General features: G+C 37.9%; 1 protein-coding gene across 15 annotated transcripts in view; it reads left to right on the top strand.

Annotated features, from left to right (window-relative positions):
* The window catches only part of CAMK2D (calcium/calmodulin dependent protein kinase II delta), a 312,759-nt gene extending 301,810 nt beyond the window's left edge, over window positions 1–10,949 (top strand). For 10 of the 15 annotated variants that reach the window (XM_049631079.1, XM_049631068.1, XM_049631071.1 and 7 more), the window contains 4 exons: window positions 4,058–4,152; window positions 6,164–6,392; window positions 7,836–7,931; window positions 9,096–10,949. In XM_049631079.1, the coding sequence (XP_049487036.1) occupies window positions 4,058–4,152; window positions 6,164–6,392; window positions 7,836–7,902 (391 nt within the window). In that variant the 3' untranslated portion in view covers window positions 7,903–7,931; window positions 9,096–10,949. Of the gene's footprint in view, window positions 1–4,057; window positions 4,153–6,163; window positions 6,397–7,835; window positions 7,932–9,095 lie in introns of those variants that run through there. The other 5 variants (XM_049631081.1, XM_049631082.1, XM_049631080.1 and 2 more) reach the window with 2 other exon arrangements.
* The last annotated feature ends 5,524 nt before the right edge of the window (window positions 10,950–16,473 follow it).

The raw sequence follows: 16,473 nt of genomic DNA, 5'->3' as shown, positions 1-16,473 counted from the left end.
AAGAAAAGAAAAGAAAAGAAAAGAAAAGAAAAGAAAAGAAAAGAAAAAGAAAGAAAGAAAGAAAAAGAAAGAAAGAGAGAGAAAGAGAGAAAGAAAGAGAGAGAGAGAGAGAAAGAAAGAAAGCAAGCCCAAATGTGCAAATGTGAATGCAAGAGCATTTTCTGCCAGTCAGATCAGCAGGGGTAAAAATTGCTGACAAGCAGTGGAGTGCAGATACTGTAGGACTATGATGACTTTCCTCCAACACTGGGATGGAGTATAAATGGAGGCAAAAATTTAGGTAGGTGGTGGTGGCAGTGGTTAGAAGGGACGTTTAGTTCTTATATACCAGAAAGCATTTATTTCAAATTTATTTCTAAAGTTTCAAATTGTTTTAATCCTCTGATTTTACTGATAAAAATTTAACATGAGTATGGGAGCACCTGAGTGGCTCAGTTGGTTGAGCGTTCAACTCTTGATTTTGGCCCAGGTCATAATCTCAGGGTTTGTTAGATCGAGACTCTAGTTGGGCTCTGCCCTGACAGCACAGAGCCTTCTTGGAATTCTCTCATGACCCCCGTTCATGCACACTCTCTCAAAATAAATAAATAAACTTTAAAAAATTTAACACGGGTATGGATTTTTAATCTAAAGCATGGACAAAAAATATAAACAAAAATATTATTGAAGCGATGTTCATAATAGTGAAAAATCGGAAACATATGTCCGACATTAAGGAAACCATTAAGTAATATGTGGTGCATTCGGTACAGTGGATGTTTATGTAGTTTCTAGAAATCTGGCAAATGCTTATGATGTAATTATAATGTACATAATTATTCCAACTACATAAGAAAAAGCATTAAAAATAGAATGAGATATGACAAATTGGTTTTGAAAAGGAAAAAAGGACATTGCCTCTGGGAGATGAAATTATGTGTGAATTTTTTTTCTTGCCTTTTTTCCCAAATTTTATATAAGGTATTGCTTTTATCATCTGTTATAAAATATGAAAAGTAAATGAGTATAAGAACTAAATTAAATGCAGGATTGCTTCTTGTAAATTAAATGTGTAAATGCATATACAGGCAAACACATGCATATGCATGTGTATATATTTGTGTGTATCAGCTATGTTCACATGATTTAATAAAGTACACTTGAAATAGTAAGATATGAAGTTTAAAATAAAACTCTCGTCGGAGACCAGAGTTCCCTTTTAAACAGTTGTGGAGAACTGTGTGTCATAGAAGCTGCTCTTCTATCGTTTTGCTGAGAACTCTATTAAGGAAAACATGAGAACATGTTCTCTAAACATGAGAATACTATTTTCAAATATGTATTTTTTTGTAATAGCATTCTCCTGTAGAATAGTAAAAAAGTGTATTTTGTTGGTGGTCGTAGCCAGGCAAAATTGGGACGTTTCCTATATTCTAAGACAGGTTAATGTAAGGTATTTTAAATAATGCAGTCCTGTGGAATCACATCTGTTTACCTACAGAGGCCTGGAATCTGGCCTGATGTTTCAACTCAGGCCCAGGGATAATTCAACAGGACCTTACATGGGAGCTTTTTGGATGAATACACTGGTAAAGCCCTGTCAACTGGTCCTTAGGACACCTGTTCAGAGCATGTGTGTTCACACATACACATATCAAGTGGCAGCTTTGTGAATCCTTTATTAATCCAAAGCCTATGACAGGTGATAAATGCATATATACAGAGGAGAGAGAAAGAAAGAACAGATTAACAGGTTTTCAGATATATTGACTCTTTTTGGTGGTTGGTAAAGAGATCCATCATAGCATGGTGATTCTCAGATGATTTCAGCACCAATATAAGGTAGTAAAAATTTTTGATTCACCAATGTTGACAACCAGAAGTCATATTTGCAGAGGAAGTAATAGCCCCTGGCAGAATAAATTCCTGTTACCATAGCAACACGGAATTCCCATTTCACCCCTTAGAGATTATATATATTTGACTTTGAGCTTGAAAGTACCTGCCCACCAGCAAGTCTGAGACAAAATGTAAAAGCCCTCCTCACTACCTCCCCTCTGCCACTCCTGCCTTTAAGGCTTTTTTTTTTTAACCACAGAAATATTCACTGATTTTTTTTAAGTATTTTCTTTAAAAAAAACATTTTTTTAATGTTTATTTGTTTTTGAGAGAGAGAAAGATGGAGTGTGAGAGGGAGGGGGCAGAGAGAGAGGGAGACACAGAATCCAAAGCAGGCTGCGGGGTCTGAGCTGTCAGCACAGTCACAGGGCTCAAACTCACAAACTGGAAGATCATGACCTGAGCTGTAGTCGGACGCTTAACCAACTGAGCCAACCAGGCGCCCCAACTATTTTCTACTTTAAAAGCATTCTTTAAAAAATCGGTTCCATGCACTATGAACAATACTGTGAAGAACCATAGTGAGTTGGCCTTTTGAATACATGTTGGCCAACTTGTATTTCTGTTGAACAGTTAAAGTGTTTTTCCCCCAAAATAAATAGTCCCAAATCCTTTTATCACTTTGTAAACTTGCACTATTTCCTCAAATCCAGATTTTATGTCACCTTCTCTGAGAAGCCTGCCTTGATCACCACAGGCCCAAGGAACTGTTTCCCCCTTTATGGGACTTATATACATACCCACTGACCCAGTGCTCACCAGATCAAGCGACTAGTTGTTCCCTAAACATACTCTCTATTCTCTCAGTATTAAGCTATTTTATTTGCTGCCCTCCTCCTGCCTACCATCTTCCCCACACCTGGAAAACTTCTACACATTCCTAAAAGCCCAGCTCCCTTTTTCTCCTAAATCTTTCCTGTCCCATATGTAAGTAGTCTGGTTTTCAGGCACTTTGTATTTATTTCTATTCCAGTCTTAATTGTTGTATTATAATTGTTTCAAAGAATATCTGCCACATAGGTGTTTAACAATTCTTCATGGAATCAATTTCTCCAAAGAAAGCCATTGGCTTTCTCTGAATATTTAAAAATGTCCTCTTTGTTGAATTACATTTCTAGTATTAAAAAGAAAACTAATCTGTATGTTTGAATCTCTCAATTTTATTTTAAAAGTTAAACTTTATTTTTTATATTTTATTTTTATTTTTGAGAGAGAGCACAAACAGGGGAGGGTCAGAGAGAGAGGGAGACACAGAAACCAAAGCAGGCTCCAGGCTCTGAGCTGTCAGCACAGAGCCCGATGTGGGGCTCGAACTCACGGACCGTGAGATCATGACCTGAGCCCAAGTTGGACTCTTAATCGAGTGAGCCAGCCAGGCACCCCAAGTGAAATAAACTTTAAAAACAGCTTTTCGAGAAAGTACAGCATGTGATATATGCTTTCAAATCAATGAATGTAGAAGGTGTCAAAAGTTGTTCCAAATTATTTAGTTTCAGAGCCAATGTTGATTTTGTAGGACTTGGAGAGTGTATTGGACTCCGACAACTTAAGAGTAAATCACTTCTCGGCCTTTTGGCTAAGATCAAGTGTAAAAAAATAAAAGTAAGATGGGGCGCCTAGGTGGCTCAGTGGGTTAAGCATATGACTTTGGCTCAGGTCATGATTTCACGGTTTGTGAGTTCGGGCTCTGTGCCGACAGCTCGGAGCCTGCAGCCTGCTTGGGATTCTGTGTCTCCCTCTCTCCCTGCCCCTCCCCTGCTTGTGCTCAGGCGCGCTCTCTCACGCTCAAAAATAAACATTTAAAAAATTAAAAATAAGAGGAAAAACTGGAGAAAGCCTAGAGAATTCATCTTGGAAATATAAAAAAGCAAAAATTTTAAAAAGGAGACTCCTAAAGAAGTCTAGTTATCATCTGCTGGAACTTGCTGTGTTATCTTGCGCCTATCAGAGTTCCCTGCAAAATGCTTTTATAGCATCTGTTCCTCAACTCACCTTGCCAAGGCCTGTGAAAGAAATTTTATATTTTTATGTTTTTTTAAAGACTCTTTCCTTCCAGTGAAAAATAAGAGTTGATAAATAAGATTGGATATGTGTGAAACAAAGTATATTATATTATATAAACAAAACATATTAACCCATGTATTGGTTATTTTCATTATGTTTTTTTTTTCCCCTACAGAAAAATCTGTGACCCAGGCCTTACTGCTTTTGAACCTGAAGCTTTGGGTAATTTAGTGGAAGGGATGGACTTTCACCGATTCTACTTTGAAAATGGTACATTTATTCTAAATTTAATAACATGCCTTTTGCAATTCCTCTTTGAATTTCTCTTAAATTTATAGCTTTGCTCTATTCTATAATGAGAATTTTCACCTTAGTCCAGTATTTTACATCATAACACTTTTCGTGTTTGAAACTGAAAAAAAAATGACAAGCTTAAAAGTTTTGGTGTTTTGGAAACTCTTTGATTTTGTATAAAAGGTAATGTTGATGGAACATACCCCAGCTAAGTCCCAGCAAATGTATATATAAGCTGCAAAATGAATTACCAAAAAAATAAGTTTTCATAAAACATTGTTTATGTACGAAAAAGTAAAAGACACCATAGCATATCAGAATATTTGACATAAAGGGGCGCTTTCAAGCATAGTGCTCATTTTCAAAGTGAAATGTACCTGAAGATGAGTGATCGGGTAAATAAATATTTCAGTTTTCACTATAAGAATTTGAGTAGTCTTAGAGGAAATAGCCACATTTCAGAGATAGTAGCAAAAGAAACTCCTGAGATCCTTGAGATCATCAAAAAAAAGTGTAAACCAGAAATTCCTTTTATCGTTCTTTTCCTTACACCTAAAGACTAGGAATTGTCTTTTGTTTGCATGATACATAGAGTGAATTCATCAAATTAAAGAGGAAGTGTAGCAAGGACTAGAATAATCCAATTCACTTCCAATAATTATAAGCATTGACAGGAATGTCTGCTGTGGCATGGGTTTTTAATTTAAAGTATGTTTAATGATTTTTTTTTACATAGTCACTAGGCATTTGCAAGGAAAGAATTATGTGGTAAATTGGCCTTAACAAAGCTTCAGTAAATTTCCTGATACTCTCATAACGTTTCTTCCAATTGGTTCTCAATCGACACCACCTCATCACTAATAAAAGAATAATTAACCCCTTAAATGTTTAACTTACTTCAATAGAAACTGTATGTCATTACTTACCATAAATACATATTCTTCATAATGGGATATTCTTTTTTATGTGACTGTAGCATTTAGTAATTTACTCCGATCTTTTCTGAAAATGGGAGAGAGGTTTGCATAACAGGTAAAACAGTTTAACCTGTTTTAGTGATCTAAAGGAATAACATCAGGGGCGCCTGGGTGGCTCAGTTGGTTAAGCGTCCTACTTCAGCTCAGGTCATGATCTCAGGGTTCATGAGTTCAAGCCCCTGCATTGTGCTCTCTGTTGTCAGCACAGAGCCCAGTTCAGATCCTCTGTCTCCCTTTCTCTCTTCTTCTCCCTCACTTGCTCTCTCGCTTTCTCTCAAAAATAAATAAAAAGCATTTTAGGAGCATCTGGGTGGCTCAGTCAGTTAAGCATGATACTTGATATATTTCCTTGTCCCATGTATTTCATCAACTAACAAAACGAACAAGACCACAGGGTATCCTCTCAACTGCTCCATGCATCTGGGCCAGGCCCTCTACCTCTCTATTTGTATCATGGCTTTTGTTTTTATTTTATTTTTTTACATTTATTTATTTTTAAGAAACAGAGTGAGACAAAGCATGAGCTGGGGAGGGGCAGAGAGAGAAGGAGACACAGAATTCGAAGCAGGCTCCAGGCTCTGAGCAAGCGGTCAGCACAGAGCCTGATGCGGGGCTCAAACCCACAAACTGTGAGATCATGACCTGAGCCCAAGTCGGAGGCTAAACCGACTGAGCTGCCCAGGTGCCCCAGTATGGCTTTTGTTTTTAACCACTTCCCATTGTAAATAAATTTATAAATAAATACACCTCTTCACCTTCAGCTTTGTGTGTCCCTGAGTTTCCAGAGTGACAACTTCTCTATGAAGGGAAACAAAGAAAATAATGACTATCTACTTTTGCTCTTTCTTTTTTCCTTTCTCTTTTACTTTGCACAGTGCCAGGGACTCAAAGCAAACAATTAGTAGTTGAATGAATGAATGACATTGCATTCATTGGCCCCAGATGAAGTGACTGGTTTTGGTTTTCTGTATGTAGTAACTAAGTTTTGTTTTCATTTTATTCTCTTTCAGCTTTGTCCAAAAGCAATAAACCAATCCACACTATTATCCTGAACCCCCATGTACACCTGGTAGGTGATGATGCTGCCTGCATAGCGTACATTAGGCTCACACAGTACATGGATGGCAGCGGGATGCCAAAGACAATGCAGTCAGAAGAAACCCGTGTGTGGCACCGCCGGGATGGAAAGTGGCAGAATGTTCATTTTCATCGCTCTGGGTCACCAACAGTACCCATCAAGTAAATATTTCCAGTCTGTCAGCTTCTTTGTTAATATACCCATGGCCAGTGTTTTTTACTTATTCCATTGTTAATGACATGACATAGTGTTGTTTAACACTGGAAGTCAGTTACATCGGTGGGAATGTTTAAGGAGAAATAGATTATTACTGTCTAGAAAGATCAACTAGACCAGCTGTTTGGGGGTTGAAACACATGTATAATAGAAACTGGAGGATACCCCAGCAAGCTGGTTTCTTTTTCTTAAATCACATAATACAGCAAACTATTTGTGACTTCATTGTCACAATTGGCAGAGGAGGGTGATGTGGGAGGAAAAAATAAGGAGGCGTTTCTAAAATGACCATTATCATATCAGAACCTTTATACATGATCTACTGGGCTCAGTTAACAGGTATTAGAAGAAATTTATAAACACAGCATTCAAAATACAAGGAACAGGTATTTCAGTGTCTTCCTCACTATGCTACTCTACCTCAGATGTTATGTTTGCTCTTCCAATCAATAAGTAGACAAATATTTCTTGCACATCTCCTAGGTGATTAACTTATGCCAGATAAAATACAAGGTGAAAGATAATTGTCTTCCAGGAACTTATATTCTAGTTTAGAAATCAACTTATGATTGATACCAAAGAAAAATTACAAGGTTTGCAATCAACTTCAGAGTAGAATGGAATGAATGACCAACGTAACGAACTGTTCACAGTAGTTTAGAAGTATATCTTGCACAGAATATATCATTTAAGACCTTGTCCAAATTCCAAGTGGAATTTGGAGACATAGAGCAAATGGAAGATAGTCCAGGAATATGATAAGAAAAGGACAATGTCAGGATGTTAGCTTTGTATGGTAGAGGATTATGGATAAGGAAGGCTGGCTCCAACTGGAGTAAAGGGGAATATTAATGAGAAATAAGGTTGTGTCAGTGAAGGGATGAGATGAAAACAAGAAGGAGAGTTTAGACTCAGAAGTTTGACGTAATGTTGGTCTCATTCCAAATTGTCTCACCAGGATCACCTGTTAATATTCAGAAGGGAGTAGGATGGGGAGTCAAGTTTATACAAACAGCCATTCAACTCCAGAGAATCTATCAAAATTTCTCAGTTTAATAATGTACCACAGTGGTTTTCAAAGACCTTCTCTATAGCCTTAATAATTACTTATCACTGTTGGATTTATAAAAAGTAGAGGAAGGAAAAATAGATAGCTATGTAATGAAGAGAAGGACAAGAGGAATATAATAATGAAGATACCCATGCTTGCGTGTTTTTTACCCCAAAGAGGTACAGCACTAATTGACAGTTAATATGGAAGGGATTACAATCATACAGTACTAGAGGGTAAGGTTTTTCTACAATTCCCTCAAGTGTTTATGGGATAGAGCCTATTTAAGAAAACTTCATTTTACGCCAAGTGGCTTAAATGGGGCTTCTCTTAATAGGCCATCCTGTATTCCAAATGGGAAAGAAAACTTCTCAGGAAGCACCTCTTTGTGGCAAAACATCTAAGGCCTGAAAACCATTCACATATGGGTCTTGTAAGTAACATCCTGCTCCGGGATACTTTGTGAATGGAGCTAATGACTAAAAAGCTGCATGGCTGTTTTTCTTCCCTTTAAGAATATTTTCTTTTGCATTATATTCAATGGAAAATATTAAAGGTCTTTGGAAATTTATAGCACTTTTGCATGAGCTCTTGAGTCTAATGTTTGGCCTCATTTTGTAGCATAACCCTTGTTTTAAAGGTAATAAGCTCTGAGAAGAGCCTTAGCATATGGATGTTGGCATTTTAGAATATCCTGGAGTTCTCACCTTAAAAGTCCATTATGTCTGGGTCAATTCTCACAACTCTCAATTATCCAGACCTAATTTATAACAAGCTGTAGGATTTTTTGGTGTCCATTTTTCTAGGTAATTCCTGTTAAGCACTTGACTAAGGTTAATTTATAAATTAATTTGCTGTGCCTGACTGAGTATAATAGTATTTGACCATGAGCACAGGCCACAAGAGGAAGTCAAGCTGAAATTTAAAACTCACATAGTAGGTAATTCCAGAGGATAATTGAAAGTTGACTGTAATTAAATTCATGCCTGTGTTGTTTTTTAAGATTTATTTCTTAACTTGGATTAGGATCCAGATATGTGTGGTAATGTTGTGAATATTTTCTCCACTCAAAGCACTGAACCTTATCAGAGCTTTTAAGAAATAGTGCTCCCAGCAGTTGGAAAAAAAAAAAAACAAAACAAAAAACCTCCAATTAAATCATTAGGTTTCATCTACTTTTGAGGCTATATTCCTTGTTAAATTGACTTCTAGGTTTAACTTTCCAAGGAGCCTAAGAATGATGATAAAAGCTAAGGATGAACTCAAAATTCATTTTAACAAAACATGAATGCTTACAATGCATATTTATATTCAATAATGTGATTGAAGCCTGGGTTCCTGTTTCTGTTCTCAGCTTAGCTCTGTGTGGACAAAGTTGACAGAAAATTAATGCTGTTGTTATCTATTTTAATTTTGTTTCTGCTTAACATCGTGTATTTCATCTTTTGCAAGCAAAGATCTCATACATTGTATTTTCAATTAATTTAGCTAAGGTATAAAATTGTACCCTAGTCACATCTTTGGCAAAACAATTTGGCAATATTTTGTAAAATGGTGTAACTTATTTCTCCCTCCCCCCTCCCCCACTTTCTTTCAGCTAAATGTCAACAGTGCCACTTCTGCATTCTCTTGTTCTCAAGGCACCTGGATGGGAACCCTGGGCCGTCCTCTCCTCCTCTTCATGCATGTTTCTGAGTGCATGAAGTTGTGAAGGTCCTACATGTAATGCATATGTGATACATCATCTTGTCATATATTCCTTCCCACACATTGTTTACACTTCAACTAGGAGGATGTTCCATGCAAACTTAAATTACTGTTGGCAAACAATAGAGGGAGGTCAAAAGAAATTCCACAATGTTCCAAATACAACCTATTCGTCAAGTTTCTGTTTATGCCAAGATTTAACAGACTTCAAAATTATTGTTCTCTGAATGACAGTTTGTAAGAGAAACGTAAATTTTTAAAACTCTTTGCTGTTAATCAGTTTTGGCTTGTTTGTTTAACAAAAAGAAAAAAAAAAGAAAAAAAAAACAAACAGAAAAAAAAAAAAACACTTTCAGTTTCCTAGTGTGATCCTGGGATCCTGGTTGAAAGCTTTGTTGCTCTTTAACAATTAAAGTAGGTTGATATGTGAGCAAAATCACTCAAGAATGTGGAAGCGAGATAAAGTCATGCTGTTTTTGCTCAAATCGTAAACTGGAAAAATTCACATAATTTACGAGTGATCACTTTAGGATATACTCACAGTTGTGAATTTGTTGTATTTCCTGTTCCTTTCTCACCTATGTGCTCTGTTTTCTCCATTTGATCTCACTTTTTGCTGTTTGCTTCCTTTTTCTCCATCCTCTTCTGTCTTTTCTCACACACTACTAGACAGAAAGGAAAGTGAAATTTGCATAATGGCGGTAACTAAACTAGCACTCCTATCATCTTTAGGACCCTGAAAACGTTGTCAAGATTTTAAACATTCTTAATTCTGCTTAGAATCCCTGTGTCCAAACTACAGCCTATGTTGGTGGTATTAGAATTATTTAAACTTAGGTAAAAGCAGGGAGTTCCTAGTTTACCTGAGAGGTGTCTTACTAATTAGCGGACTTGCAAGGACAATACCAAGTTGTAGTGGATCAGGGTTTTGTGCAAAGGCACTTAGTTCTGCCTTGTGGACTGGGCCCCTCCTGCTTCACCACTGGCTAGTTTTCTAAAGTCAGAGAGGTCTGCAAGTGATTTCCATTCTCCTAAGTGTTTAGAACTTGATCTTTGTGGCGTGTGCTTTCTTAGCTTCTCTCTTGTGTCGGTGACATTATCTTCCTGTGAGGAGTTAGGATTTTCCAGTTTAAAAAGAAAAGGGAAATTCCTGGATTTTCTTTGTGCTTCTCATTTCTCCTTTGTTTTCTCAACTCCTGTGAGGCAGTTTCTCTTCCCTGAAATGCTTTCTAGTGCATGGTATCTTCATCAGCATTATTTTAACAATAGTAATTCACAATCTTCAGAAGCCTATTTTTAAAGCAGAAGCAAAAAACTAAACAAAAAACAACCCTCCCTCTTTCTCTCATTTCACCTTTCTGTGTTGATTACTAATCACTTTAGATATTGTTGCTAGTGGATGTATGGTAGATGGATTGAAGCTTTTCTGATAATTACATGATTTAAAAATATATATTTAAAATAAATATATACAGTAAATGTATTGAGCCATGTTAACCTGCCAATGAGATCTGTGAAAAGTAATGGCCTCGTTTTTCCCTTTTTGATTTCTTCTACCTTTTTGTGAAGCGGCTATACGTGGCATACATGTATTTTAAAAATAATAGGTATAGTGTTTTTTTTTTTTACACTTCTAACTTAGCATGTGGTGTTGAAGTATTACCATAGATCAAGTTTGTCTTCCGCACTAAGATGTGAGGAAATTGTGATTTGTTCTCTCCACCACAACTGAATTACACATGTATTATCTTCTATCATTTTGAAACACTGCAGTTTACCATGGGACACTGTATATATTTCTTGCCATAATGGTAAATGACTGATTGATATATTTAAGAGTTAATAAATTTGTGATTTCTGCTGACAATGTTTCCATCTTTATTTCTTAAGAAGAGGTACTGTATTGATGCATCCACGATGCTGGCCAGTGCCAGCGGCCGTGTGTCCTACCGTGGTCTCATTAATTCATAACAATTTACCTTTGATGCAAAGATGAAATTATTGAACTGTGCTTCCTTTTAACAATGCACTTGGTAATAATGGCAAGTTAATTTAGTATATATGTCCAAAGTAAGTCTCTCCTAGGAAAATTTTTCTGAGAACAAAGTAGTTAAAAACAAGAATCCTGAAATTGCTGTGTCCTCCGTTCCATCCTTCACTTGGCTGCTAGGATGTTCCTTTTTTAAGCCAACTCTAACTGTATACCATTTCAATGTCGCTTCTAGTCTACAGTAAGCACCTCATCTCCTGCTTACATGTATGCGAGTATACCACCTTTCAATTGACCGCAAACATCACACATCTATTTATGCTGTATTTCACCTAGAACATTCTTCCCCCATTTCTTCAACCTAATTCTTACTCATTCCTAAACATTCAGTTTAGAGTATCACCCACCTGACTGAACTTTCCTCGACCACACTCTAAGCTTGCTCGTTCTCTCAATACCAGCTGTAGTTTGGGTCTGCCTCCCGCCAGCCACATGGTTTCAAGGATACATCTTTGTGTCTTCACTGTGGAGCATAATATCTCTATAGGCAAGAGCTGTATATTCATTTTTTTATCTCTAAACTCAAAGAGGGCCAACAAGGGAGAAGCCATTAATAGTTTCAAACTGTGGCCAAATTGTAAATGGGAACCTCAAGATGCAGTGAACCAGACAATCTTGGGTATAATGCTTACCTCTGTCACTATTGTCTTTGATACTCTGAGCATGTTAACTCTTCCCTCTGAGCTTATATTTGTAAAATGAGGACAATCATGCCAATCTAATAGGGGTATTTTGAGGACTAGAGATGATGAGTACGAAGTACCAGAGTAATAATTAAATGGTACCAGCTATAACTATTACAGTTGCTGATATTAATACATTGTCCCCATTCCTTACTTAGGGGAGTATAACACTCTTATTTTATGGGCTGCTGTCTTAATGCTGGTTTACGAATATTGCTAAGGATATATTCATATCGAATCTCAGCAGGAAGATGAGAATACTGAATAAGGTAGTCATCTAGCCAAAAGCAGGGAAAATGAAGCAAATCAGTTTATTCTAGGAAAACTCTCAAGGAATCTTAATCTTAAGTAACTGAGAGTCTGAATCCTTGTAAAAATAATCATATATAAGGTAGGGGTAAACGTAGATGGCACGACATTTGATTTCATTAAATAAAATTCTACTGATATCTAGAATTCCTTCACTGTTTTCATGGAATCTTTTGTCAGATTTTAAGAAGTGAGTATATATAAAAAGATTATAATAAACATCAGTATACTAGACCATGTATCCATGATGTGAGCAATAAGCAGGGATAAGCCACCTTGGCTGAGACAGCGGCGTGAAGCATTCAGAGTATTCCTACTTTGCCCAAACAAAACCAATTCTCAGAAGTAGGCTGAAATGTTCTCCCATAGACTCCAGTAGGAAACATCGATGAAATTCAGTCTTACCCCGGAAGGATTTATAGTTTTAGAGGCTTTTACTACTTTACAAGTCAAACTCTTCCGGTTTGCCCATAAAAAAGGTTTTTAGCTTTTTTTTTTTTTTAATTTTTTTTTTTTAATGTTTATTTATTTTTGAGAGAGACAGAGACAGAATGTGAGTGGGTTAGGGGCAGAGAGAGAGGGAGACACAGAAACAGAAGCAGGCTCCAGGCTCTGAGCTGTCAGCACAGAGCCCGACGCGGGGCTCGAACTCACGAGCTGTGAAATCATGACCTGAGCCGAAGTCGGACGCTCAACCGACTGAGCCACCCAGGCGCCCCGGTTTTTAGCTTTTTGAGGAAAAAAAAAATGTTGCCAACATTTTAAAATCGGAGGTTTCATCAAAGTCATAATTTCTGGGTTAATTTGAAAACTTGTAAGATTTTGCATCCTGTGTTCACTTGTGGTGACAGAAAAGCCGAAGCCTCTTTTAGAGGAGACCAAGCGCTTGGCCTGTCCCCGCCCACAAATGCTCCACTCCTATCTGCTGCCAGCTCCTGCAGACACTGGAGTTTTAACCCCTTTTTAAAGTCAGCACTTGTACTGACACCTCAGGCTTCAGCAAGCAGGCATGGGTTGCCTGCTGGGTTTACAGAGGGGGTACTCCTCGTATCCCTGAACCATACTCCTTAGGCAGCTGTCTTCCTAGTAGGTCTCTCCAGCTAAAGTACCCAGAATTATTTAGACTTCATTTTAAGCAAGAAAATGGAGATCCACAAAAATAAACCCAAAGCACAAATTTTTTTCTGAGGTACTATTTGAGATATTAAAGGAAGAACGCGGGCTCTTTTCATGTAAAATAATTTACCCCATTCTCAAAGTCTTGAATGGCCAAGAACTGTCAGGTAATTTTTATTGCCAGGGTTATATAGGCAGCACAGGATAGGTGTGAACTATTTATATAAATCCTAGCAATGTTCTATCTATAACTAGATATTCAGAAACTGCTTTGGGATGCAGGGGTGGCAATTTACCCTAAGGCCAAAGGGCCTGACTCAGCCACTAACACAAAATGTAGCCTGAATTTACAAACTCCCTTGCTCCTTCCTCCATTCTCACTCACCTGGAAACCCACAACCAGTTAACATCCATCGGTCTGTGTGAGCCATGCTCATGCTCTGGCTGCTGAATGTGACTGAAGGAAAGTATCCAACACTGCTGACAAGTCCTGCTCTACAATCATGGCCATTCACACCCCTCACAGATCCTCGTGGCTGCCCAGGAATTGTATTTCCCTACCTAGTCGATTTTCTCCCACTCTTCCATGAGTGAGGTCAGACCTTCCTTACCATCTTCCACTTCCAACTCTTCCTTCCCCATCGTCACTCAGTGGAGGACCCCGCTTCCATTTCACCGCAAGAAATGAAGCTGTCTCAGCAGCTCTTTCTGCACACCCTGCCTTGTCTCCAGTGGTGAGAATAAAGAGTTTAGGCACCTGCCAAACACCCTTCCCCCACCCCCATACCTATTCATAGATGTCTCTCTGGCAACTCTCCCCACTTCATCATTATAAAGCCTTTCCTCCCTGCTAGCTGTCCCCACCGATGCCTACTTCTTCCCTTAGTAGACAGACTCCATGAAAGGGCTGTCCCAACTTGCCATTTGCAGTTTCTCCCTCCCATTCCTCCTGAACCCACTCCAGTTGCCTTTATTGCCTCGCGAGTTTTTCCCAGTCTTCTGTGGCCACCCTGTTAATTCCAGGGATCGACTCTCAGTTCTCCTTTTACTTGATCTGTCAAGTTGTCTACCCTCTCCATCTTGAAATATATTTCTCTTGTCTTTTGGACAATACACTTGGCTGAGTTTCTTCCTATCATCCTAGATGCCCCTATCCAATCTCTAACTGCTGTCTTTTCATCAACTTGACTTTTAATTTTGGAATTTTTTTTTAGGTCTTCACATACTCCCAGGATAATTAACATGCGATTTCAATGGCTTTAGATTATATTGATTCTCAAGTATATATGTCCAGCCTGGATAACTGCCCTAAACTCTAAACATCAAGATCCAGCCGCCTATTTGAAATCTACAGTGTAGATCCAACAGGCATCTCAAAGTAAAACGTCCAAAACTGAGCTCTTGAGAGTATACCAAAACTTGCTTCCCTCAGTACTTTCCAGATCTCAAGTAATTGCCAACACAATTCTTCCTTTGATCAGGCCAGACATCCTGGTATCTTTTCTAATTCTTTTCTATTTGAAATTCTTTCACTTTTACCTCCAAAATAGAACCAGAGTGTGACCTCTTCTCACAATGCCTTCTGCCACGTCTCTGGGCCAAATCACCATCATATTCTCTATAGTACCAGACTATCCCCCTCACTGGTCTCTCAGCTTCTATTCTTTTCTCTCTTCTCCTTACTCTTAATGCATCAGCTATGATGAGCTTGTTATAAGCCAAAACATGTCACTTCTGTGAACAAAACCATCCAATAATTTCCCTTATCACTCAGAGTAAAAATCCAAGTCCTTAGAGTGGCCTTTGTGGTTAAACTAGGTATGGATTTTCCCTTACCCTTCCCACTCACTCTTCTATAAACATGCTAGAAATGTCCCCAACTCAGGGTTTTTGAATTTGCTGTTTACTGTGCCTGGAATACTCAGAGATCCAAGTGGCTATCTTCTTTGCTTTCTTATTTATTTCTTTATATAATTAAGTCACATTCTTAGTAAATCTTTCCCAGATCATCTCATCCAAGACTTAAAACTTCAGTCCCCTACTGGACACTATGTATTCTTCTTCCTGGATTTTTTTTTTCCTTAGCACTTATTATTTAACACATTGTTTTCTTCATTTTATTTATAATCCTCTTCTCCAGTAAAATATACACATGGGCAGGGATTTTTATCTCATATTCACTGATACACCTCTTAGAAAAGTGTCCAGAACAGTGTCTAAAACCTATAAGCTGCTTAATAAATACATGTAGTTGAACAAAAAAAAATTAATGAACTGCCCTCTTCTTTTACAGTTAGAAAAGCCGAAGCTCCCAGCCCATTTAAAAGTTGGCTCAGTGAAATCCTAGAGGTTGTAAATTGCCTACATAATTACTTGGGGGAAAAAACTGGAATTTTTAGCATCTGTGCACAAATTTGGAAATTTTTAGGCACAAAGAACAGAAAACTTAATTTCAAACATCTTAAATAATAAGAAAATACATTATTTTACAGAAAAAAAAAGATAGATGAGTGAGATCCAGTGTTGTTAGCTCCAGTGATCAACAACATAAAAAAAGAACTAGGTTCTACCCATTTTTTTTATCTTGCCCTTTCTAGAGCATAAATTTTGTACTCCAGGTGAAGAGACCTAATGGTCCCAAAATGCAGGACTTGGTTCCTAGTGTCACATCCAGACAGGAGAACATCCAATGGAAGGGATCATACCCTCTCTCTTCCATTCCCCCCCCCCCCCCCCCCAGCAAAGACACATTTCCTAGTAGCCCAGTTGGTCCAGAACTGGCCCAACTGCCATATCCTATTCAGCTTAGCCTGATTTAAGGACTAAAACTGGAGCTATGAGTGGGCCACCTTTCTTTATGGGTGGTCACGGAAGGATGGATATCTAGACAGAGACCAGTTTGCGTTGCCCCCTTTTTTTTTTTAACAAAAGATTTTGGGACCCAACATTGTCCAGTATAGTAAGTATAAATTTGTTTTTATTGTCCCTTATAAAGCTGCTATTTTGTGCATGTCCTGAGAGGGATGGAAATATATGAGAGAATAAAGCATAGTCTCCAAACTCTACATCTCACCCACGGGTACATTTACTTGTGTTGTGTGTTCCTGATT

This window comes from Panthera uncia, chromosome B1, assembly GCF_023721935.1.
Source record: "Panthera uncia isolate 11264 chromosome B1, Puncia_PCG_1.0, whole genome shotgun sequence".
Taxonomy (NCBI): domain Eukaryota; kingdom Metazoa; phylum Chordata; class Mammalia; order Carnivora; family Felidae; genus Panthera; species Panthera uncia.
This window is presented reverse-complemented; position numbering and strand designations above follow the sequence as displayed.